This window comes from Anopheles coustani, chromosome 3 (assembly GCF_943734705.1).
Source record: "Anopheles coustani chromosome 3, idAnoCousDA_361_x.2, whole genome shotgun sequence".
NCBI lineage: Eukaryota > Metazoa > Arthropoda > Insecta > Diptera > Culicidae > Anopheles > Anopheles coustani.
This window is the reverse complement of record NC_071288.1, coordinates 64,115,571-64,142,248: the sequence shown is the minus strand read 5'-3', so window position 1 is coordinate 64,142,248 and position 26,678 is coordinate 64,115,571. Positions and strand designations below refer to the sequence as shown.

Genomic DNA, 26,678 nt, shown 5'->3' with positions numbered 1-26,678 from the left:
CCGAGCCGATAGCCGAGCTACACACAACCTAACCTGGCCTGAAGTGTAGTAGTGAAAGGCAAAACCCAAGTAACAGCTCGTTATGATAAAACTGTAAGGTGATGTTTTCCCATGAATCATAGAGGCCCAAAGGAAAACTCAGCTAAAAACTATTGTAAAGCATGGAGATAAACTGTGCAGGAGTGTGCAATTTACACGATTGTTTCTAGTTTCGCTCAATATGTTTGTTTGCTACTCAACGGTAAAGTAAAGTGTGCTCATAAGAAACATAAATAAATGAAAACCGTTACCTCTTTGTAGGGTTTGGCTCAACCCTGCTCAGCCGATACCGCAATCTGCACACAAGAATCGTGGTTCTCACGAGAGTTGCAAGTTGAAGCCTCAGTCGAGGTCGAATCGCCGTGCGCGACGGGTGTGCCATTATTCTTCCGCGAGTGATCTTTTTTTAGGCGGGAGCATTTATTGTGCTTTAGTCAAACGGTACAATGATTTTTCATGTTTTATTTTTCTGTGCCAATATAAAATACGTGTGATATAAAATATTGAATCGCTTATGTGCAATACTTCAAGGTTGTAGTAGATGTATGTCCGTGTGTTTATGTATATCTATTTAGGTTCTATCTACTAGTTTTAATTAAAGTTTTGCTTGTTGTCCAACAAGTAACAATGTTATCAGAAAAAAGAGATCTATGACCGTTTCTATGGCCTGCTGGCCGAAAGTTTTCATCCGTTTTTACTACATTTTTAACTCACTTCCTGTTGCTGGTCTGCTGTACAAACGTCCGTTCTAAATCGGCCCACGATAAAAGAAAAGAGTGAAAAGAAAAATATCCGTTCCGTGCGACTATTACTACTCTCCGCTTTGCCCCCTTCAGACATACGGAGCTCGTCGACGTGTGTATGCGTGGAGGTGCGTGAATATTTTTGCGCGCATAAATAAAATTAGCTCACGAATCTCACTGAGTTGACGGTGGCCAAACGGTGGAATGGATGGCTCCCCGGAAACTCTGCGATGGCCCGCTAGTCCCAAAGCGAAGGTGGAGTGGGAGCTGAAAAATGATTGTTGAAAAGTTGCTTTCTGCTTGCCACTCTAATCGAATCGACTAGGGTGACACGAAAAATATGGGAATAAAAAAATCCATGGATGCTCAGATATTACAAAAGCTGAAACGAATTGTACCTTAGGTACCCATTAAGTGTGCAAACAATAAGTTTACTTTGTATAGTTCAATCATGTGGAAAAAAGCGTAAAATTTCCTTCGAAGTATAGGTAGTGTAAATAATATTTTTTTATTTATTATAACATGTATATACAATTTTGAAAGCTTTTTTTTAGCCTTGGCACTATCTATTTTTTAATAAATAGCCAGCCATCTAATAGATTAATCGTAACAAAATTATAAATATGGAATAAAATCCCTTCTTCGTGTGTTCAAAGCATAGTTTGTGTAGAAACATTCAATTTTGACCCGCGAATTTTATATATTTGAATTAATCCGGAGGTCCGTGACAGCCGGGTGGTAGCGCCGGTTAGAAAATCGGCCCATGAGCGCCGATGCTCACCATCTCAGCGGCGTGGGTTCGAATCCCAACCGAGACCAGACCCTCCCCTGTACGAGAGGATTGACTATCCACGTACAAAACACAAAACAAATCTCGCAAGCCCTTCAGGGAGCAGGCATGACCAACAAGGTCGTTATGCCAAGAAGAAGATAAAGAAGAGAAAAAAAGAAGAAGAAGAAGAAGAAGAAGAAGAGTTAATCAAGCATAAAAGCATTTCATAGTAGATATCCATGTTTAGAAATTTAATAAAATATTCAAAATATTTATTGATTAAGAAGAAAATTTAATATATCTTATGATTGCTTTTGAGATAGTAACCCCATAAAAGTAGAACATATATTTTTATACTTTAAATGAAAAAAAAATTGTTTCTTTGAAATTTGAAATGAAAGTGGAAAAGTGGTTTCAATAGATTTTCTTTATTTTATTTGAACCACTTAAGCTAACTGTAATTCATGTTAACGATGCCATGGTCAATATTATACACTTAATCTCATTCTTCAAAAACTACTTTGGTTTCTATTTTATGGTCGTTATTCAAAAAAACTTTCAAATTTTATTACTTCCTTTATTGACTAACCAACAACCATTTGCATTAATTTGTTTTGCTTGGATAGTTTTTAATTGTTCAATTATTGAATCAAGTTAAAGATGAGTATGGCCTTCAACTGCGGAACAAATACAAGTAAAGTAGAATATAACCAAAATACGTAGTTATTTATATTTCGTGAGTTTTTATCAGACAGGGGATATTTATTTTACTTAACATAGTATCATTATGATAAATAACTCTAAGGTATATTTATTATGCACACGAGAAACAAATAAGCTAATGCATGTTTGACTCCTAAAAGAAGTTGTTTTGACAACATACCAAAAAGAAAGAAATGTATATTCACAATCATAGGTAACAAGGAGGATTAAGAAGGAAAAAATAAATATAATTTTTCATGGCTACAACAATATCGGTAAACATTTGAAAAGCAGGGCTCGTTACGTCACAGATTGTCGGATTGTATGTTAATTACAAATTATTACGCAAATTAATGCACATTCTGAACAAATTATAAACTCAACCTCGTATAAAGCAGACAACAAAAGAAAAACAACCTGCTCTCTTCACGTCTTCAAACGGCAGCATTAAAATTCAATTCGGAGACGGCCGGTACATTTTCATCTCAACCAATTTGCACAAGCGTTACAAACCGGCCCGTTCGAAGGAAAATTCCTTCCAACCAACGTATCGAAAACTCCGACCAGCGGCAAACAGAGTCAATTTCTGGCGGCGAAAAGGGAGAAACGTCCATCGGACGACAAGCACCCATCATTGCGGCGGCATCCGTGCTGCCCCCGGGGGCCTTTTTGCTGGGTGATATTTTTGTAGTCCACCGTACCCGTCGGACAGGTCGTCGCTGTGTTCGCGGCGCTGGCTCGCGGCCGATCTTAAAATATCGACCCCAACCAACGCACCCATTCGTAGTCGAGCCGTGGAAGAGTGAACACCGCAGCTTCTCTCTCTGCCCGTGTACAGTGTGCCGAGGCACGGTTGTGGATCTGTCAGTTTAGGAGCTGATGTGTGGCACAGGTAGTCTGACTGGCGCAAAAACCGAACCGTGGATTACGGGTTTTGTCCGCCGTCGTCACTGTTTCGCTCCAGCTCCATTTCGTCAGAGTTCGGGCACGCAGTGCACAGTGTCCGGTGCTATAAATAATTGAGATTCACTGCGAGCCGTGGCCGAAGGATAGCAGGGCAGCGTTTTTTGACCGTGAAAAGTGCCGAGTGAAGCTAAAAAGGAGTCCAATTTTCGTTAGATAATCGTGCAGAATTGATAAGCAGCAAAGTTTGCGAGGTGTGAAAAATCCATCCGACCTGAGCTCATCAGGTATCGGAAGGGTGGATATAATTAAACCAATCCCGCAGTGAAATCCCAGCTTTTCCGTCCCAGAATTTAAGCAAAAAAACCAATTCCACCAGCAGTGTCGCTGAAGTGAAGTAATGTTGCCCTGCGTGAAGCAGTGACCGACGAAAAAGTGGCTAGTGAAAAGTTTTATTTTTAAAATACCTCGAGCAACGAGAGCGCGAACCGGCCGATCTTCTGCCGTGTTTTTTCTTCTTCGTACCATCGGCGGGGGCCCCGGCATACGGTCATCGCCAGCAGTGCAACGAAAACGGCCCGCAACGGCAACTTCAGCCAACCCAGCGTGGCCCCGTCAGTTGGGCCGGGTCAAAGTTGGCATTGAAGCTCTCTTGAAGGGGAAGAGTGTACTTGGATGCTGCTCAACGGTGTGATTCCACTCGAGAAAATGTGTTGAATGTGCGCGCGCAGATTGTCGCTCGCTCGTTCCGAATCGGTTGTGAAACGGGCGCTCATTTGCCGCCTGTTGGTCGTAGTATTTGTCCTACCGGTCCCTGCCGGGTATTTCGATGTGTTTCCGGTTTCTGCTGTTTGGATGTTATTTTGTTTGAAGCAGAAATGCACCAAATGCGTGTATGCAAGAGTGCAGGTGTTTGTTTTTATTTGGGGAGCGCCCACGTTGGTAATGCTACCTTCGGTGTATGGAAATGTTCTGTGATGTGTGTGAAAAAAAAGCTCCAAGAGAAACCTCGGCTTCATGTTGATACTACACACAGGGTTGGTTCTCTCGCATTTTTGCGATATTGCTGATGAGAACCAGATAGTATGTTGGTGTACATTAACGTATGATTGTGTATATTTGTTTGTGTAAATACAACAGATTATACGTGCGTGTTGCAAAAAGTAGAAAGTACAGCAAATCCATGAATTGAAGCAAGTGAAAACGAAAAAGATTGATGTGATTGGTAGTTGCCCTACTCGTTCAGATTTCAACTTCATTGTGGAACGTGAAAGAAAGTGCTGTATGTTTTGTGCAGTTTCATGATTTTCTTCATTTGAAGCAATGCAAAGCAGTGTTGCTCCAACATAAACAACAATAAAGTTATCTTTAAGTAAGTAATAGTATTCTTTCAATATGAAACAATAAAATTTGTTAAAATGTAAACTCTAGAAATCCCTCGTCAAAATATTCAATGATATACATTAAGTAGTAAAGGAAAAGACACAGACAAAGTTTTTATCAATTCTTGAACGATTCCATTTGAACTCTTCCAAACATGCTAAACAAGCTGACTGAGTCTGAAAAAAATGACAATTACCGCGAAGCATTTTTCTTTGAAATATGTCAACATGTGAGGACAATTGCTGGTTCTACCACACCATGGTATCATGTAGTTTGCTCATTGAATAAAATAGTAGATATTAATTGATTCTTTGTTCACAATATTATTTTGTTCAGCAAATTTACAGCAAATTTATGTTGTCTTATTCTTTGAAGAGTTTAATATTTTTATATCTAAGTATTGTGATCATCTATGGTAATTTTTTTTCAAACTGTTTTTTGTGAACATGCTAAATTTACATAAGCCGAATGATAAAGGATACATTAAATTATAGACATGGTGTATTTTAACTGTTTTCTGTACATATGTTTATGAAACAATGTGTATGATTCTTTTTATATGAAATTGTTGCTTTTTTTTATACATCACATATTGTTCAGTAGATAAGATAAGATTTAATAAAAATAATGGTATGAAAATAGTTTGTAAAATATTGTGCCTCTGAACATTTCATTCAATATTTCTTCCCGTTTGATGTGTGAAAATTTAAAGAATTAAATGCTAGCAAGTCTCGTCAATTGAAAATGAAATTGTCTCAAAAACCTAACGTCAAGAAGTAATGTATTATCTAACTATCACAGTTAAATATCCACTGAAAACAAACTGTATATTCCTTGTTTGGGAGCCGTTCTAATAATGTTTGAAAACTTTTTCACTCCCCTATTTTACGATCATCGATAATTTATGTTTTGGATTTCAATGGACAATACCGGATCCATCTGCTGATCTGACGCTCTAGTTGTTTACGACCAAAGTGAGTCAAAATCAAGCTTTCGGTCATATTCATGTGCCTAAACCTATCGTTTTGGCTTTAAAAACAAATTAATCGAATCGATCAGAATTATCTACCAAGTTCATTCAGATCTTGTAACAAACAAATTTATTAGAATATTCACAAGGCTTGTATTCGAAATTTTTCTAACAATTTTTTTTTTTCAAATTTCTTGAGCTTGTGTAGCTTTCTACGGAAAGGGATATTAAATTATCTACAGCTTATAAATAATTGATTATAAATCCTAACTAACTTCCTTTGCTATATAATTACATAGTTAATTGAAAGATATAAACTAATTTCTGACTACAAAGAAGGCAAACACTCATCGCTGCTCTTCGCATACTTTTCAATAGTCGTCAACGTCACCGTATCCCAGCACCGCCGTGGCTTCCACAACACATCTCTATTCTTAGCGGTAGATTTATTTACGACCGCCAAATCATTTCACATGTCACCACCGTCTTACGGGTTATGTCGAAAAGGAAGTTCTTCTCGGTATTCTTACTACTCGTATTACGCGGGCAGGATTGGATTCAGCCCGGGGAGCTTGCTTAACCAAAGATGCAGGGATAAGTTTTTTAAAGACTTGATATCTACAAGCCAGTATTTTTCACTGACAATGATGAGCATATGCAATCGATGTGAAGTATAAGATTAATGTAGTCAAGTATGTGATGTTTACGAGTATGTGGGATAAAAACCCTTACTTTAAAATTAAACTGCGCAAAATGGTGATTGGTTGTTTCTCGATTAACTACACAATGAGTTCTTTGCCACTAGATTTTTTGGAGCTTTAAGTGTGCATGAATTACTCATCCTTTACCGAGCAACGCTTTACTCATTGAGGAATAGGACTCATTCATTCATACTTACCACAAGTTTTGGCAGCAAATCACGGATATGTCAACTGTAACGCACGTTAATTATAGTTACTCACTTTTGTTATGAAATTTTCACACAGTTCTCGTTCGATATTTCGTAATGTCTTGCAACCGCTGCGCTGTTTCCCTGTTTCGTGAAATAATTCGCAACCCTCGAGGACGTTGCCACGATCTCAGCTTTCACGGTTCATTGTCGCGCGACCTGTTTCCTCTCAACTGGTCGCCATGTCGACCAAACCTAGCTCCCGGTGGCCGACACGGGATGGTGAGCTATTTTTAACGGTGAACTAGAGCCACTTCCAACGGATGAACCCGATAGGTAGTTTCATATACGCACCAGCGCTAACGCTGTGCTTGTGTTGGAGTATAACATAACAGTTTGAGCGTGTTCAGTATGATGAAGTAATCTTTTAGTCTTGCTCAACATTGTTGTTCGCTGCTGGCGCACGCTTTTCTTAGCATTTTTTTTCTGGACATGTTTTTTAGTTTGTGTAGTTTGGAACTTTTCTTTTGCTAAACCCTAACAGTTTTCTACGGTTTGATAGTAGAATTTGGATTTTATTGATTTTATTTGAATAGACCAAGATTAAAAAACAACCCTCTAAAATGGCACTAATAAATCATTATTTTAATTATTATAGTTCTAACATTTTAAACTATTCTATTTTCCACGTTAGCACAAATTTTAAATTGGATAAATGTATTTCTTTTGAAACCGCTATTTTTTATACGTGCTCACAATTTAAATTTTCTTTTTAATGGCTTCCTTTTGCTAACTCACCCCACAGCCGGGGTTTGTTTCATGTTGCAAGAATATATTTTCGGTTCGCTGATCACAGATCCACAGGCGGTTAATAAAGCGTATAAGCGTCTTCCTTTTCTCCGCTCGCCGCGAGGCAAAATTGAGATAGACTAGTGCGATCTGGCAAACCAATCCGATGCTACTTCCTACTCGCGTTTTATCTTGATGCTCCCCTTGAGCAAAAACCTTTCCCATCACCAACGGGGCTGGGATGGGAAGGTAAATTTCAAAGCATTTTCATTACGCTCTGCGCCTCACCCGACATCCAAAACTAATTTCAAACCACAACGGCATGGGAACGATGTGAGTGTACTTTTTGGTGCGCAAAGACCTCAAAGGGAAATTTTCCCACTGTTCATTATGTTTATCAACTTCGGCTCACTTTCTCCCATTTCCCGAACCCTTGCATTTTCCGCTCCCATATGCAAGCATTTCAAGCACGTCCCGTGTCGGAGAACAATAATTAATTGAACCAACACTTATGCGGTGATTGTTTTCCTTTACGTTGGATCAGATGGTAGGGCGGTTTGGCCGTAGGATGCGGCGAGGAGAAATTTATGACGTTTCCAGCATAATGGAAACAATTTCACAAATTATTGTAAACAAAGGGCTTTACGGATTCCAGATGAAGTAAATTAATCTGCAATGTTACTGGTAATTTAATGGATGGTTTGCATCGATTATTTCTATATGAAATTATTGAATTTAATTTTCAAACTACACCGGTTTATCTTAGGCCTATTTCAGCATTCAGTGAAGTTAAAATAACTTTGTTCAAAAGAAATATTCTCCAATTTGGTGCTAAGCACACAATATAATATAGTAATAAATCTAAACTTACATTATCATCACCAAAACAATCATGAAACAGATCGCTTAAAAGTTAATAAAATAGTCACTTTTAGTTCACAATAATGTTTATCCATCAGACAACTCAATCCATTCCACCCAGTGCTCGTTGTGTTCCACTCCTAGCCGAAAGCACTCAAGGGCAATCAAAACCGTGCTTCCTGTTACTAAGGAACACCAACTAATGAAAGGAAATGGAACGACTCACTAATTGCTTCCATTTGATGAGACTCTTGATACGTTTGCCTCGCTGGCGATAGCTGAAAACGGATTTTACTTGACGAAGCTGTTCGATTTCACGTGGGGTCTGGTTTGTGGTAAGCAAACGGCAGAAGAAGAAAGCCACATAATTTCCTCGAATGAATGTAGAGAAGCCTAACTAACTAACTAAGATTCAGAAATTGAACGTGGAGTTGCAAAACTTCTCATAAGATTTGCTTATAAAATATTTTATCTGAAAGGTATTTATTTTGTTTAACGTCTTATTTGACCTTGGTGGTACAATTCTTCACAGAAAAGATTAGTTAACCGCAAAAAAGGACTTTAAAACATAACTCACGTCAATCTACAAGGGTTGCGGTTAGAAACATTATTGTTTACTTACCTTCAAAAGAACAACCACAAAACAGATGCTTTCTGATGTGTCTCTTTATCGTTTTGTTGTTAATATTATTGAAGTAACGAACATGTTTGAGTAAGGTTCCATCGAGACTTATCAGATCGCATTCAAATTCAGAGACAGTCGCACAATAAACAGCTGAGTGGTCTATGTTAAAACACGCCTATGTAAACAATTCGTCACTTTCTGCTGCTACCTTTCTCGCAAGCGAGCATTGCCGTCTTTTGTTTCCCTTTAGCGTGCTCTAAACCTTGCTGAAAGCAAAGCAAAACCCTACCCACCGACAAATGGCAGCGATTCTACCCCCAGCAGACATCGCTCGCATCTTTGCAGCATCGATTTTCCGGATAATCGGATTAGAACACAACGGAACCGTCGGCATGAGGTACGATATTGAAAGGAGGGGAGATGAAGCCTTCATTTTATCTCTACCATTTCCCAGAGCAACTTTCCTTTAGCCGGCACCAGAGGGTAAAATCGATTGAAAAGCATTTTTCATCAACCATGGTTTGAGTTTTGTTCGCCTTTTGTTAGGCGTGACTTTTGTCCTCGTAAAGTGTACGTAAAGGTTGGCATTTAAAGTGGCTTGAATTTGGACAACCTCTACCATAATCGTAATTAAAATGTGATGAATTTATGTGCGTCTCTATTTCAAACTACTATATAGTGGAATACCAACTTTATCGGTTGCCTCAAATCCTTAGAAAAACTCGAGAAAATAAAAATAGCAACCTGATTGCATAAAGTCAAACGCAAGTACTTTTCCCTTCAGATTGAATTGTTATGATTAGATTTGAAAGGTTTTTTCTTCCGATTATCCAATACATTCCTGTTACAGACATTGCGTGACATTTTCCAAAGTCTTATCCTCGGGCTTTCCTCGGCTGTGGGTGCCTGTCATGCTGTAGACGAAAACCTTCCTCCAAAACAAAATGAAAAACAAAAACTGTACAACTTACGGTCCCTTGACATGCACGACGTAAGAGAAAAGACCGTCGCTAATGGAAAAAACGGCGGATACTCCAAATCTTGATAGCGTTTTCTGCGAGGAAGGCAACTTTGCATTGTCGTTTGCAACCTTGACCGCATTGCGAGGGGCGTTTACAGGACAATGCGGACTTTTATCACAGAAAATGGCGCCCCATGTGGTTCTCCGACAATTTTGTAGGATAAAAGGATATTCGGTATATGTTTACTTTTACAACCCTTAAATAATTGATAAAGAGCGGATTTAATGAATTCTGTTGGGTTCAGTAGTTTTCAATCATCATTCCGAACAATCGATATAAGCAAAGACATTCAAACAATTCTTCCAATGTATGGAACCATTTTACCAAAAAAAAAACACTACTTTGGAAACTCGGCACCAAGCAGCCTCATCTGCCATCGCCTACATCTTTATCGAAACGGCCAAACTGATGGTTATGGGTGGCTTTTACGGCTTCAACGCCGGGTCTCGCATAAACGCAACCGGTGGAATTTTATGTCCAAAAGCGAAAGAAAGCATTTCCACCGTTATCTGTCGGAAATAAACGACCTTCCCACCATCGACACATGTGGAATGGTACCTAAACTATCGCTTTCTTTTCGACCGGCGAGCTTCGGCTGCTGATGCTTCTACCACCTCCAAACCAATACGGAAGAAACGAAAAAAAGGCCAACAAAACCCTAACAAAAGCAAGGCGCTAGCGAAAAGCCTGGAAAAGCCTCCGCATAAACGGACCACCGGAAAACTGTTGCTCGGTTCATTGGACCGCCGGAGCCGGGTTGAATACCCAAACACCGGAAAAGATTAGGGAGGTCGTTTTTTGCGTCCCCTCGCCGACTTGGCCGCACGGTTGGCCGCAACAGCTGTTGCTCTGTTTAGCAGCTCGTGATGGAAAATGTGGCGAGTGGAAAATATGGCTTTGAACACAGGGATAAATTATTCGCTGCATGTTCGTTACAGCTAAGCTAGCGAACCATGAAATATATGGGAGGTATAAACTCGCAAATAATGAGGCAGCACTTTTTCAAACGCATTTGATCAACTCAAATACTTTTAAAATTACCTGTGTTTGCCATGTGGCGTACACTTGTGGTGTATTATTAGTTTGTTTCAATCAAAGAAGCGACAGGACGATTTAAAGTAAAACAGCAAGTGCCTCAATCTGTCTTTTAGTTTATTCAAAAAGGCATGACAATTATAATGTTTTACAAATGAAAAAGAATCACATTTAAATTATCATTATCGATTATTAGTCCTCATAGGTGTTGAACCAAAAAAAAAGTTATTTGAAAGCCATCTGCGGTTAAACGGATAAAAACATTCTCCAAACGGGTTTACTTCAATTTCGATAAGCATTTAAAGTAATGTTTTATCATTAAGATTAGCACAAAGTTGCTCCCAAAAGTGAAGGTGCAGCGAAGAGAACCACAAATATCTTGATTTAGTTTGTAGGTATGAAGTTCGTACTTTCTGACCATATTTAGGAGGTCCATACTGGAAGTTATGGTGTTTTGTATCTGGTGATAACTTAAGTAACCGGTGCAATCATTTGATTATTTAAAGTGATTTCCTACTCTTTGCGTCTTATTTTACTACATGTATAAATACAAGCATCAATTAAAGGAATATTTCTATATTTCTTCAAAAATAATACAACCTACAAATACAATCATGTTTTGCATTGTTATAACTTGGACAACACCAGCTTTGATTTGGTTTACTAGAGGATTTAAATGAAATTCAATATAAATAACTTTTTGATATAAAATTCATTTTATGTCCTGTAAACATTTTTTTTTGAAACTTTTCGACTGCGACTACAATTGGTAATCAATCATTGACTAGCACAAATTAATTTAGTGAAACATAATTAATATACGACAAATAAATTCTGGATTACTAACATAAATCTTCCTTCTGTCTTTTATTTTCAGCCTCAGTTGCCCAACACAAACATACAGCTACTTTCTTTCTACGTTCGCCGAGTGACCTTCGAAAGCTTTCCTTTGTTTTTCATCGAATGGATCGAAGTGACGAGAAATCGTCATATCGTCTGGCTCACACACTTTAATCCCATACCATCTCTTCGCCCTTGCAGGATCATACAACGACGGCGTTCACGACAACGTGCTGCAAGCTGCTACGACCCGACCCGATTCGAACCCGAACTTGACCACATAAAACGCGAAAGTTTTCTTTTTGTACTACATAACTCTACCCAAACAAGCTTCCACGGAAAGGCTTCCAATAGTGTGCATCGAGCATGGCCGTCGGTGAAAGCACGATCTAGTCTAGGTGAAGAAACTACGGTGACGGTGAAGTGCGGACACGTTTAGGACTGAGAAGAAGAAAAAGTGAAGCTGCGAAAAGACCAAAAACTTTGAGGAAAATCAAACGGACCTGGGAGTGGTATTTGGTTTTAGTGTAGTGACGGCGCACGCGATTCAATTTGCCTTGGCCGTCCGGTGAAAGTGCGGCAAACCGAGAATCGCTGCTGGCGCTGAAGCGACCGAGCAGCGAAGCTGTTTAACAACGCCTCCACCCTGCTCTTCGGCGAAAGGGATATCTCACAAGCTGCCAAAATAGAGCCGTAGTAGAGCATCAACATGGCAGAAGCAGAGGGAGGATCCGAGCAGGATGATGTTTCATTCCTGCGGACGGTAAGTAAGGCGACTGCAGGCATGTCCCACCGAGTAGTGCCCTAATCACGCTTTAAGCTCCATATCGGAGGCTACAAAAGCGATGCCGGATGTATCCGAAGGGGGTTCTAAACCAATTAGTCTACACCAAAGACAATTTCCTATTGAATTAAACGAGCCATTTTATAATGCTTACACCTTTAAATTCAATCTGTACCTCACATTAGGAAGGAGCCTTCTTCCGCTCCCTCCGCTCTGAAGGTGTTGGGCTATAAACTTTTATTAATTCTCTGCCGTTCGGAAAACAATGCCCGGCCTTACGGTGAACCTGGCCAGGAACATTCCAATTAAGCATTCATGAGCACAAGCCAATGCCTTCCTGCTGGTCGTAAAGCAATCGTCTTCTAGCCTTCCCCAGAAACGTTCTCGTCCTCCGTCGCCTGTTGCTGTTCTCTTGAAGGCACACCAGCAGTCTCGGTTTACAACTCCTGTACAACAGACGCGTTGGAAGAACAAAATATTTCAGATTCATCGCATTCCACACTTACGGTGTCGCGGTTGACCGTTGGCGTCGGTGGAATGTGTTCAAATATTTAATTTTATCATCCGCAAACTGCGCAATGTGCAACGAGGCCAGCAGCCCCTTTGACGCATTGAACAAATGTTATGACATGTTTACATTAACTATCATTTCATTCTGATTTAGCTTAGGATTTTTCTTATAAAAAAAGCAACATTTTATGAAGTGTTTATATACATAATAAGTTCTTCATGACGAAAGGAACTTTAACACGCTTTAACGTAATAGGATAGATTTAATACAGTGGTTCAGTAATATTGCCGTTTTCTTCTTGTCTAGTTAATTCTTTATTCTATGGTATTCTTTTTAAGATAGTAAAGATGGGTAATTTTAAATGTTTAACCCTAGAATACATTGCTTTGGCATTGTACCCTTTTTAACACACTCGGTCAATTTTGAAGGCTTCCATAAATAGGCTTCCATAAAATCCATAAATATTTATTTTTAATATATTTATTGATGATTTTTTACGTTAACAATACTGAAACGCCCATTATACCATTACGTTGTTAGTCAGGTTGGTGGATCTCTTCATCATTCCTATAGATCGTAGTAAATCAGAAACCATCGAATCGAACCGAACTTGAATCGTATTCAATTGTTATTTTATCGAAATGTAAAATCTAAAGCCACATATTGACCTTGAAATTGTGCTTTTCGAATTTTCTATAGATTGTTCCCATCCTGTGATTTGTTCCATTATTCGATACACGTGCGTTTTTAAACGTTACATAATCTGATTTGCTTTCTAGCGCACACTTTTTTCATGATTTATGTCATACAAAACTTCAAGCTGTAAACACTAAATTTCGACCTTTTGGCTTTACATCGGGCTAGCGGAATGATGGAGAGGTGCATCAAAAACCAAAACAAGCTTAAATCTCATGATGAATGATCAAAATCCTCGAAAATAATAAAGTTATAGCGTCTTAAAAAGAACGGTCAAATTGACCGCTAAAAAGCAATAATGGGGTGGTAAACTTGGTTCGGAACTGGCCGAAATCAAAAATCTGAAAGTTTTATTTCAAATGCAGCTCTGTGTTTTAAGGTAAAAGCTTTAGTTTTTGAAAAAAAATATGCAGCCGTTTTCTGAGATATTAAAAACGAAAATTGCGTAGCGGTCAAAATTTGGATTTGGCTGATTGGATTCTACTCCTAAACGCATGGAAAATTATGTAGCTATGCCAAATGTAATCATTTTACTGTTTTCGTAGTTTTAGTACGGTGGATATTCGATGTAGGTTTCAAAAATAAATAGTTGAGTTTTGAAAAATATTCTACCAATTCATAATGAGCCATACTTTTCAGGTGACTCAAGCAGAAACTTTACAAAAGTAATCATTATAAATAAAATAAAAGTTTATTTGATATGCGTTGATCAGTTAACTAACATATCGTAACTCCTTTTACGGTAAAATACCAATAAAACAACAAAAAAACATATTAAAATAACGTGATATCGAGATAAATTGTCCTGTCCAAATAAGAATTGTAAAAAGAAAACAAGAAGGTTTAATTAAAACTAAATATATAAATTAGTTCTTTATCCCATAACAACTATCAATGCGTAAGGTTCAAACCTGACGAGTTTTTCTTACGCTTACCTGAACTGAAGTAGAATTAACTCACTACGAAGCTAATGCAAATATCTTACTCTGTGAGAAAATCAGTCAATACGAAAATGATAACGCCCCTATATTTGCCTATATAGGCTACTAGCCCTATGTGGGCCATTAGAAGAGCCAAATCTTTCTATCGGACGTTCGTAAATAGTGTTCGCTCCATGACCCAAACACATCATGCCCCATCTCGGGCACAGTTCGAATGTGGTACATTAAGATATACTTTTCTTCTTCCTTCTTCCTCCTCCCATCCGCGACGCACCGCAGGAAGACATGGTCTGCCTGTCCTGCACGGCAACCGGCGAGCGTGTGTGTCTGGCGGCCGAAGGCTTCGGCAACCGGCACTGCTTCCTGGAGAACATCGCAGACAAGAACATCCCGCCGGACCTATCGCAGTGCGTGTTCGTCATCGAGCAGGCCCTCTCGGTGCGCGCCCTGCAGGAGCTGGTGACGGCCGCCGGCTCGGAAACGGTAAGTACCATTAGCACGCATCGAACGTGTCCTTGTCCTGGGAAATCGCGTCGATAGTAGAGGAAAAAAAAACACAAAAACATTAGCAACACCGCACTACCCGACCGGAAGTGGGACGGAAAGGAAAAGGGGCGTGCGGCAAAGCACCTCGCCCCTCACGACTCCGGCACGGGCCGAACGCGCACACTATCACGCACACTCGCCCAGTACCCAGTAGTAGTTACTTTGGTTCCATTTTGGTAGTGATGGTTTTATTCTAGTTTTGTCTTTTCCTTTTTAATTTCTGCAGTTTTGAGCACAAACAAGTGTTTTGTTTTTATCTTTTTCCACAAACGAGCACCGTAGTAGAGCATTGCACACATATACAAGCACGAACACAAACACACACTTGCACACACACATACAAAAGCACACATGAGCAGGATGAACTTGCTAAAAGCTCTCGTAAAAGTAATGTGAAACGATCCACTCACACCGGAAGTAAGGTGTGTGGTGTAGTTTGGCATAAATTATCGATTAGTTGAGGTATCTTTTTCCGTCATCAGCCACTTTGTACCGCAGGTGGGCCTCTGCACTTCCGAGCCATCCACAACACGACACATTGTTTACTTTTGTGTCCACCAAGCGGGAAGTGAGCTGCCATTGGCAATGAGGACAATGTGGTTTTTAATGCTACGAACATAATACATAATTCACAGTCAGAAAATTATACGCCACCTGTTACCGTAAACCATCGACGGCTTGTGGCGGTCTACGCGATTCGCGATCGAATGGGAGCAAAACCAAAATTTGCAACAATTTGATTCCGGAACAGTGTGTCTCCTTAGAAAATTACGCTTTGGCTTTCGAATAAAAAACAATAAACCAACACGTTAACACGCCACCTTGGGTGACATCGCGAATAGACACCGTTCCAATACCGTCCGATTGACTTACACGCGGATACACGTAGCTTCGTTCTTTTCCCTCTTTTTGTTCGCTTTTGGAGTACTCCTTTTGCTTTTTGTAGCGATTTTTGCCGTTCCTAGTTATCAAACACACATCAATACACACACGCGACCCTCGAAGCTTATCCCTGAGAAGGACAGTCAGGTGACACCTTTTTTCCATTTGATTTTTGATCTATTTTCTTTTTTTTTTTGCTGTTTTGTTTCTGAAAATCCTTCTACGGTTGGTTTCCTCAACGATCCGTTCCTTGGTACAGGAACAGGGTTTTAGTTTTGCGTTGTGTTCTTATACCTTTTTGCTCCGACGGTATGAGCGGTTTTTTTTGCTCCTTTTGCGGACCCTTTCCAAACGGGCTGTGTCGAACACCGGTACGACACAACTTTCCTCGAGTACCGCCAAACATCAACTTAGTCACGCTCTTCGACCTCGAGGTATTGATCCACGGTACGAAATGCTGAAAGCCCAGTGAAAAGCTGTACACTTTATCGGCGTCCAGGTGATCGTAAAAGATGCACAATTTGCATAACCACCCGGGAGGGGGAGTTGGATAAGGGAACTCGAGAAGACTTGATGCTTTCAATCTCTTCCCACGTCAATCGCCCGGAGGGTGGTCGGTATATTGAAATGATGAAAGATGCTCTGATACCAGAGAGCAAAGCACCTCACGAAGCGTAATTCATTGCTTCTTCCTTCCGATGGGTTTGTAGTGTATTTTTCTGCCCTAGTTTTTCCTGAACTCCAAACTGGTGAATGTGCGAGCTGATGGATGGCATTCGTCCGAAGGCGAACGGCGGATGATTGATGAGCTTTTTATTGAATATTTTGCACTTTGGAACGATGATGAAAATCACTCTCGTTGTTGAACAGTGGATTAAGATTGGATTATAATTATATTGAGTAATAAAATTAAACTTTTAATCGTTGTCGTACCGAGCGAAGGGGAAAAAAACTCCCCCTTTAATTAACTTCCCTGTTTTCCAAATCACATTCGTTCTCATGCAGCACCAACTTTTCCGGCCTTATCTACTTTCAGGGAAACGAATCGGTAGTAAGTGCAGCGCGTTCTTAGCAGTGACGATTTCATCCTGCGCCCCTCGAAATTCGTACTGAAAAATGAAAAACGATTCAATAGTGTTTCCTACTATTTGTTTATTTTGCTATTGTGTTTCTGTTCTTCGTTCTACTCTTTCTCTGTCTGTGTCTTGCTTCCGTTGGCCGATGAGCTTCCGTGCATCAACTGTCAAATATATCTCATCTTTAATCATTCTTTCTATCTACTATCTTTTTCTTTTTGTATTTATCACCACTACCCTTCCCATCGCCTGGATATTTTCTTTTCCTTTTTCTGTTGTCCTCGATGTTTCTGATTTCCTACCTATGTTTCGACACTCTATTCTTTCTTCGTTTTATTCATTCGTATTCGTTTCCTGTACAATCACAATCTTCTTCTCTTTGGCAGTCTGAAGAACTAGTTATTGTTACCCAAAATTAACACTTTATTTGGATTGACCGTTTAACACCGTTTTCGAATGTTTCAAAATTCTTTATTATTTCCTATAATCGTTCAATACCTTATTGTTTGTCAACATCGCTCATCTCTAAATACACACTCATGCATCATCTAATCCTTTTCCGCTCCCTTCGAATGAGAAAGAGAACGAATGAAACATTGTACCTCCTCCGAGTATTATATACCACTTACACTGACCAGACAAGTAGAGCAAGTACTGTATAAGTTCGTACGAAATTAACACACTTCATTTGATCAGTGTTAAATATTTCTCGTTGTCATGTACCCCAATTCTCGTTGTCTTGTACGAGACAATGCATATTTGTTGAAATAATAATAAATAATATCCTAGCCATTTCCGACAACAAGCTATGTTAAAGTAAACCAGCATAGTATTTGCGTTCCTCGTGTAAAGTAAAGAAAGAATCCATAACCGGATTTTTTGGTATTATGTTTCTTCTTGGATTACCTCAATCCAATAAATTCTATCATAATACAAACGCTTTTATCATAGCAGCTAAAGTAGCTGAAAGTTATGAAACTGATAGTAAATCATTTTCGTAGCGCCATAAATATTTCAGTTGAATCAACGGAACTACTTACGCCGTTTCTTAAATAAATCCTAAATTAGATGCATGTCGTGTAACTCTCTCTCTCTCTCTTAGACGAACTATAAAAATGTACCGTTATTCATCTCTTACCTGTCAGCGCATGTGTGTATTGTGGCAATGATTTACTACCAACAAACAACTATGTATATATTCCACATTCTGCTGTGTGTTAGCCCAAACATTGGAAACCGTAACAAACGTCCTTGTATTGATCTGCTAGTATTGTTACATAGTAGAAATAGGAAGTGTTTGCCGTTTGGAATGGATTGTAGTGGCAATTAATTAACCGATATCGAAATGCAAGTGAATGCAACAGTGGTTAAAACCAAACATTCCTACCACCAACATTATAACCACCTAGCAGCAGCAAGCCGAGTACGCTGTTTTTTGTCTCGTGAATGCCATTTCCAAACAAAACCTCAAAAACACCCAATTGCACGATGATTTGAACTAAATAATACTTTATTGTTTTTAAAAATAGTATTTTAAAGGTCTAATCCTTTCCGATCTTAAAACCAACCACTAGGGAAAAGGTACCGGATCTGGTCACCGGACGCTGCTTTATGGCAATGCTATCCTGCTGCGTCACAACAACAGCGACATGGTGAGTATTGTATTGGTATTGTATTGATACACTTAAAGAATATAAGTAGCAACTGCATGTAGCAACTAGCCTAGGGTTTGCATCTTATTTAATTGTTTTTTTTTTTATGGGAAATAATTGATATCAATATGTATGTAAACGATAAGAATACCAAAAAGCTGGTTATACTTCTAAAACTCTAAAACGCAAAAAAATTGGTAATTCTATGCCTAGTTTTTCAAGTATGATGGGAAGGAATAATGTTCATAAACGAATGAAATTTCAATCCTTGAGCATCAATTTTACTATAGGCAAACCGAACAGCAAATCCTTACTAAAACTAATTTTGCGCAATTAGTTTGTAAATTATTCTAGTTTATTCTTGATCTTTCTGGATTCCCATTTTAGCATTGAATAGTATTTTTTTTTTCAATTATTCTAGATTTTTCTATTTTCTCTGTTTGAATATCGGGTTTAAAACTAAGCGTAAAATTGTACATTGTAAAGTAAAGTGATGTGATTTTTTGAACACATTGTTACTGTTTTTGAGCATCCAAAGTAAGCATTAACTTTTACTAATAATTGTGGCAAATTATCTTTGTCTTACCCAGTATCTTGCATGCCTGTCGACGTCTTCCTCTAACGATAAGCTGTCGTTCGATGTCGGTCTGCAAGAGCACAGCCAGGGTGAGGCCTGTTGGTGGACGGTTCATCCGGCCAGCAAGCAGCGCTCGGAAGGTGAAAAGGTTCGCGTCGGTGACGATCTCATTCTGGTGTCCGTCGCCACCGAGCGTTATCTGGTGAGTGTGACCAAAACTGTCCCCGTGATTAGGTTTTGACGAGCCTGTTTCCGCCTGTTCCAGCACACGACCAAAGAGAACGATCTGTCGATCGTCAACGCGAGCTTCCACGTGACGCACTGGAGCGTACAACCGTATGGTACCGGTATTTCGCGCATGAAGTACGTCGGCTACGTGTTCGGTGGCGACGTGCTTCGCTTCTTCCACGGTGGCGATGAATGTTTGACGATTCCGAGCACCTGGAGCGTAGACTCAGGGCAGAAGTAAGTAAACGAAGCGACTGATAGGTCCATCCTATGTAGATGTTGTTCCTTGGCTAAATTCCTCCATAATTCCAGTATTGTCGTGTACGAAGGAGGCTCTGTAATGTCACAAGCTCGATCGCTGTGGCGTCTGGAGCTGGCCCGTACCAAGTGGGCCGGTGGGTTTATCAACTGGTCGCACCCGATGCGCATCCGCCATTTAACGACTGGCCGGTACCTCGGCGTGAACGAGAACAACGAGCTCATCCTGATGACGCGTGACCAGGCGACTACTTCGCAGACCGCTTTCGTGCTGCGGCTCGAGAAGGACGACCAGAAGGTGGTGCTGGAGGATAAGGATCTGGAAATCATCGGCGCACCGATCATCAAGTACGGTGACTCGACGGTTATCATGCAGCACTACGAGTCGGGCCTGTGGGTCAGCTACAAGAGCTACGAGACGAAGAAGAAGGGCGTCGGTAAGGTCGAGGAAAAACAGGCCATACTCCACGAGGAAGGCAAGATGGACGATGGGTTGGACTTTTCACGCTCGCAGGAGGAGGAATCGCGTACAGCTCGCGTCATTCGTAAATGTAGCAGCTTGTTCACCAAGTTTATCAGGTAAGAAAAAGATCTATTTAAAAATTGTGAATTTCAAAGAGTAAACATTCATCCCATATATGCCATGCCCATATTTTCGCGAGTATAACACAACCTTTTTCATTCACAATTGTTGTTTTGCAAAAAATAAGAGTAGAGTAAATATATCCTATCTCACAAAAGCAGAGATTGAATAACTTCTTTTGGATCCAAGAACGAGGTTGAAAATGCTGTGCTGGGATAGAAAAGGGGGATGTAGTACACGCGAAAATACTGCAATTTTAGAGCGGTGATCATTTCTCACCATTTTGGAAATTTTAGAACAAAGTTGATACTCAAATGTATCAAAGGAAGTTCATTTTGTATCTACGCAAAGTTCGAATTAATTAACATTACTGGTGAAATTCAAAATTGAGGTCAGATAAATTTTTGACCTGTTTTTGATACACCCTGTCTTGTCATTGCATTTGTTATTGTTTACAATCTAGTAGTCAGTGAACTCGCATTTTTGTAGTTTTTTAGCATTTCTGCATAATATTAATACCGTATTTTCTTCACTTAATGGTTGAATGAATGCAATACAGTTTCATTTGGATTAAAGAGTAGGTGGTGATTATAGAAAAGTAGTAGACAGTACAAAGTGACGAAGCTAATGGTGTGCATTTCTTCTTCCAGTGGCCTTGAAACGCTGCAGGAGAATCGCCGTCATTCGATATTCCTGCAAACGGTCAACCTCGGTGAGATGGTTATGTGCCTGGAGGATCTGATCAACTACTTCGCTCAGCCCGAGGATGACATGGAGCACGAGGAGAAGCAGAACCGGCTGCGCGCGTTGCGCAATCGGCAGGACCTGTTCCAGGAGGAAGGTGTTCTCAACCTGATCCTGGAGGCGATCGACAAAATCAACGTCATCTCGTCGCAGGGCTTCCTGGCGTCCTTCCTGGCCAACGACGAAAGTGGCCAAAGTTGGGACATGATTTCCGGCTACCTCTACCAGCTGCTGGCTGCCATTATCAAGGGCAACCACACGAACTGCGCTCAGTTTGCCAACTCGAACCGTCTGAACTGGCTGTTCTCTCGACTCGGTTCGCAGGCGTCTAGCGAGGGCTCGGGAATGCTGGATGTACTGCACTGCGTGCTTATCGACTCACCGGAGGCGCTGAACATGATGCGTGACGAACATATCAAGGTGATCATCTCGCTGCTGGAGAAGCACGGCCGCGATCCGAAGGTACTGGACGTTCTGTGCTCGCTGTGCGTCGGTAACGGCGTGGCGGTACGCTCGTCGCAGAACAACATCTGTGACTTTCTGCTGCCAGGCAAAAATCTACTCCTGCAGACCGGACTCGTCGATCATGTGGCCAGCATCCGGCCGAACATCTTTGTCGGTCGCGTCGAAGGTTCCGCCATCTATCAGAAGTGGTACTTCGAGGTAACGATGGATCACATCGAGCAGATGACGCACATGACGCCCCATCTGCGCATCGGTTGGGCCAACACGGCCGGTTACGTGCCGTACCCGGGCGGTGGCGAGAAGTGGGGCGGAAACGGAGTCGGTGACGATCTCTTTTCGTACGGGTACGACGGTGTACACTTCTGGTCTGCCGGACGGCGCACCTGCGTCGTGCCTCGGGAGGTTACGGAGCCGTACATCAAGAAGGGTGACGTCATCGGCTGCACGCTAGATCTTAGCGTCCCGGTAATTCGCTTTACGTTCAACGGTGAACCGGTGCAGGGTTGCTTCACCGATTTCAACCTGGACGGCATGTTCTTCCCCGTCATGAGCTGCTCGTCGAAGTTGAGCTGTCGCTTCCTGTTCGGCGGCGATAACGGACGTCTGAAGTTCAACCCGCCGCCCGGTTTTTCACCGCTCGTGCAGTGCCTTATGCCTCACCAGAACCTCAGTCTGGATCCGTGCTTCTACTTCGGCAATCTGAACAAGAACGTCCTGGCCGGACCCTGGCTCGTGGAAGACGATTCTGCTTTCGTGCCGAAACCGGTCGATACGTCAACCGTAACGTTGCCCTCGTCGGTCGAGACGATCCGGGACAAGCTGGCGGAGAACATCCACGAAATGTGGGCGTTGAACAAGATCGAAGCCGGTTGGACCTGGGGCGAACGGCGTGACGACGTGTACCGCATTCATCCGTGTCTGACATCGTTCGAGAAGCTGCCGTCCGCTGAGAAGCGCTACGATTGCCAGCTAGCCGTGCAGACTCTCAAGACGATCCTCTCGCTCGGCTACTACATCTCGGTTGACAAACCGCCGGCACGCATCCGTCCCATCCGCCTGCCGAACGACCCGTACATGCAGGGCAACGGCTACAAACCGGCACCGCTGGATCTCAGCGCGGCCGTGCTCACGCCCAAGATGGAGGAGCTGGTGGACCAGCTGGCCGAAAACACGCACAACCTGTGGGCCAAGGAGCGCATTCAGCAGGGTTGGACGTACGGTTTGAACGAGGACTCGGAGAACTTGCGCAGCCCTCATCTGGTTCCGTACTCGAAGGTGGACGAAGCGATCAAGAAGGCCAACCGCGATACAGCCTCCGAGACGGTGCGCACGCTGCTCATCTACGGCTACAACCTGGATCCACCGACTGGCGAGGCCAACGAGGCGCTAGCCGCCGAGGCCCTGCGTCAAAAGTTCGCAGCCTACCGTACGTACCGTGTCGAGCGGACGTATGCGGTCACTTCCGGCAAGTGGTACTTCGAGTTTGAAGTGCTGACAGCCGGTCCGATGCGGGTAGGTCGATCATTGTATTTCGATGTAGCTAAAATCGGGAAAAGAACTCACGACACAGAATTTGTACCACGATGCTCTCTTAACCAACAGGTTGGTTGGGCTCGAGCCGACTGCAACCCTGGCACGATGCTGGGAAGCGACGACTCTACGTGGGCTTTCGATGGATACAATGTAAGTATGCTTTGGTGCAACAACGACGGACCATTCCTCCATTCGGCAGCCGTGGTTATCTCTCCTATGTAAACACGCTTTCGGTCGCGTACACATTTGTTTCGGGCTTTCGAACGGGCTTTCCCTGAAACCCGAAAACGCACCCCTCCCCTAGCTAGCCCCCAAAGTCGTCCAGCATTTACTCGTACACTTTCCATTACACTCGCTCACACGTTAGTCGATGTTGCGAACATTTGCGAAAGCGCTCTCTGATATGTACCGCAGTACGGTAGTTTGCCAGCTGGTCAGTTCCGTAATGACTCTAATGTTTCTATCAACATAATCTGAACTCTTTCCCACCCTACCTTCCTCACAAAACCGAAACGCACACCACAACCTTCTCGGTGTATTCTACCCGCTCTTACCCGACTGGCGCACCTTTGTACCGACGACCCGGTCCCGTTGCCCGGTTGTCGAAACACTCTAGGCACGCAAGATCCACCTCCATACGCTCGAAGACTTTGGTCGTCGGTATAAGATTGGGGACATCATCGGTTGCTTCATAAACGTCCACGAGAAGAGCATAAGTAAGCGAACCTGGGGTGACACATACGGGCGGCCCCACTCTGTCGGTTTGAGCGTGTTGTTCTTGTTTACCATTCTTCACCCATTTCTTAGACCATTTTATACTTGCTTAGTATATGTTGCATTGAAATTTGTCCTCCTCGCCAGGAGAGTAATTGACATGCTACCTACGGTTGTGATTGATCCACTAGCTTTCCAGGTTGAAGTTGTAACGCGTTGGTTCATCTCGTTACGTTTGAAGCCTTTAACTGTGTCTACCGTATGTGTTAAGTGTCGGTTTTCTACTTTGTTCCATTTGACATACATACACTTTTCAAACATACTAGTAGAACTATTACCACAAGCCTTTTGTTCATCTCTCTAGAATAATGTTAAATATTTCGTACAATAAGCGTACGCCTTTGAAGATCTTTTTGAATGACGGGAAACTTTTGAAATGTACTGAACACTTTCCTTTCGTCTCTTGACAATCTGTAACAAAACATCTCTCTAGGCCGGTACGAAATTGTTTCCTACCTGATTTTCTTTTTCTCTTTCTTTCTCTCTCTTTCTCTCTCTCTATTTATCTCTTTCTATCGCTTCCCGGCACATTTTTCTACTGTCCAACTGTTTATTCACTACCTACACCGAAATACCAAAACCGTCCTGTGATCATCGGAAATGTTTGTTGTCATGATCGCACACTCACCTTTACTTCCTTCTTGGACCTACTCTACAAACTATGTGGATTGCATCGTTAATCCAACACCGTAAATTCAATCCCTTCGAATACCCGGCACGAGTTTGTCCTTCATTTCCATCTCCATTGGCGTAAACGCGTGAACAAAATTACAACAATAAAAATATCGACGACACCGACCGAACCTGTCCAAATCCAAATCCAATATACTGTCTCTTCCGTTTGAAAAATTAAATTTTCCTCAAAAACCAGGAAGAGAAAGTGTCCGGCGGTGCTACGGAGTCGTTCGGCAAACAGTGGGTACCAGGCGATATCGTCGGTGTATTTCTTGACTTAGTGGATCATACGATCAGTAAGGACCATTCTCTCTCAATTTTAGAACGAATAAATATTCAACTAACTACTAGCTTCTATTTCTACCAAACCATTTACTTACTCATCATATCAAACTATCAGATATGTTTTCGGCTTTTAAGTTTTCGCAAACGGTCGTATGAAGTTTACCGTATTAATCGCTTTACATTTACTGCTGAGATATAAGATAAGCTTTTTTTTTCTTCCCGTCGCTCGATCTCACCGCGAAACAACATCCAAACACCGACGTTTTTTCTCACATTTGTACAAATCGAACATATTTTCTCATGCATCTCCGGCGAATGGTTACGGCTCGCTGGCATAAAACATTAACCATCCCTCGAGATATCACAATCGAGTTCCAAACACAACCGACAACAATCAGTATCAGTGAATCCACACAGCAAATGAAACAGATCAGCCAACACAGATCCGTTTGCAGTTGTGCTCGGTTGATATTCAAAACAACGGGAAACTGAAAGTATTGCATGCAACGTGGGTAACTTTCATTTTGGTCACCAGTCAAAACTAAGCTACACGTTGAATCTAAACCGCTTGAAGCACCCTCTCGATCTCTTTCCAACTTACTTTTAACCAACCATTTTCGATCAATGTATATTCGCTTTCACGTGATAATCTTGTTCCATTCCATGCCTGTTACTAGGCTATAAATATATCAGTCTAGGATCATACACATTCGAAATGTACAGCTGGTAGACTGGAAATGGTCGTGTTCATTTTGGATACTTTGGACAAAACTTTGCTTCTTACGGTTCCTACTCATAGCAACTAGCGCATGTGATAAGCATTTCGTGCGGCATGTTGTAACGAAGCATGTTCACTATTTACCAACGCATAATCAATACTAATCCGCTTGCAACATTGGCTCTTCTTACATGTTTCTAATCGCGCTTATAGAGAACTGCTCTAGTGACTAGATACCGCTTTAATAAGTCAGTTTGTATTGACTAAACCTGCCTGCTAACCAACCCCTTACTTATTACCGCTTGGGTAGACTTTTTTCCCGAGAATTATTTATGACGCTTATCCCCCCCGTGCCTTGGTCAGGTTTCTCACTGAACGGTGAGCTGCTGATGGATGCCCTCGGCGGGGAGACTACGTTCGCCGACGTTAACGCACCGGAAGGTGTTGGATTTGTGCCGGCGTGCACGATCGGTGTAAGTATTGCCCCGTCCACCAACCGGTTCATGGGTTTCATCTGCGGTTTTATCTTGTTCACCTTCAGATCGGCCAGAAAGCTCGCGTCGTTTACGGACAGGATGTGGACTCGCTGAAATGGTTCACCACCTGCGGTTTGCAGGAAGGCTACGAACCGTTCTGCGTGTATGTATTCAGTGTTTACAAGCGCCCGCTCTTTTTTTTTTCAAACTAGCATTTCGCTTACCTTCTGGTTTGCCGCATTTAGGAACATGAAACGCCCGGTCACTCACTGGTACACGAAAGATCAACCAATCTTCGAGAACACCGATGAAATTCCGGACGGTAAGATCGACGTCACTAGAATCCCGGGCGGAGCGGATACGCCGCCCTGCATGAAAATCTCGCACAACACGTTCGAGACGATGGAAAAGGCGAACTGGGAGTTTCTGCGACTTTCGCTGCCAGTTACGTGCGCAAACACGTTTATCAGGTAAATCTTACCTACAAGTTCAATACAGTAACACGAATGCTCAAGCAGACTGAAAGCCAACGATTTAAACTTCCAATGCGGGTACATAAATATGTAGGACCGGAACTACAGTCCTCTAACTATAGCTTGAACTTATGTTCCAACGTATCTACAACTTTTCTTACAGTCACTGTTTCAAACATGTTCAACGATTTTCAAAAGAAAAAAAGTTAACAAACTTTAAATATAAAT

At 41.7% G+C, this 26,678-nt stretch overlaps 1 protein-coding gene across 3 annotated transcripts in view; it reads left to right on the top strand.

The window, feature by feature from the left end:
* The first annotated feature begins 12,282 nt into the window (after positions 1-12,282).
* Positions 12,283-26,678, top strand: part of LOC131271944 (ryanodine receptor) — a 32,899-nt gene continuing 18,503 nt past the window's right edge. For 2 of the 3 annotated variants that reach the window (XM_058273536.1, XM_058273534.1), the window contains exons 1-12: positions 12,283-12,336; positions 14,785-14,988; positions 18,584-18,661; positions 19,252-19,440; positions 19,504-19,703; positions 19,779-20,303; positions 20,958-23,028; positions 23,119-23,199; positions 23,666-23,765; positions 25,865-25,974; positions 26,043-26,140; positions 26,223-26,447. In XM_058273536.1, coding sequence (XP_058129519.1) covers positions 12,283-12,336; positions 14,785-14,988; positions 18,584-18,661; positions 19,252-19,440; positions 19,504-19,703; positions 19,779-20,303; positions 20,958-23,028; positions 23,119-23,199; positions 23,666-23,765; positions 25,865-25,974; positions 26,043-26,140; positions 26,223-26,447 — 3,935 coding nt within the window. Of the gene's footprint in view, positions 12,337-14,784; positions 14,989-18,583; positions 18,662-19,251; positions 19,441-19,503; positions 19,704-19,778; positions 20,304-20,957; positions 23,029-23,118; positions 23,200-23,665; positions 23,766-24,694; positions 24,795-25,864; positions 25,975-26,042; positions 26,141-26,222; positions 26,448-26,678 lie in introns of all 3 variants that reach the window. The other variant, XM_058273535.1, reaches the window with a different exon arrangement.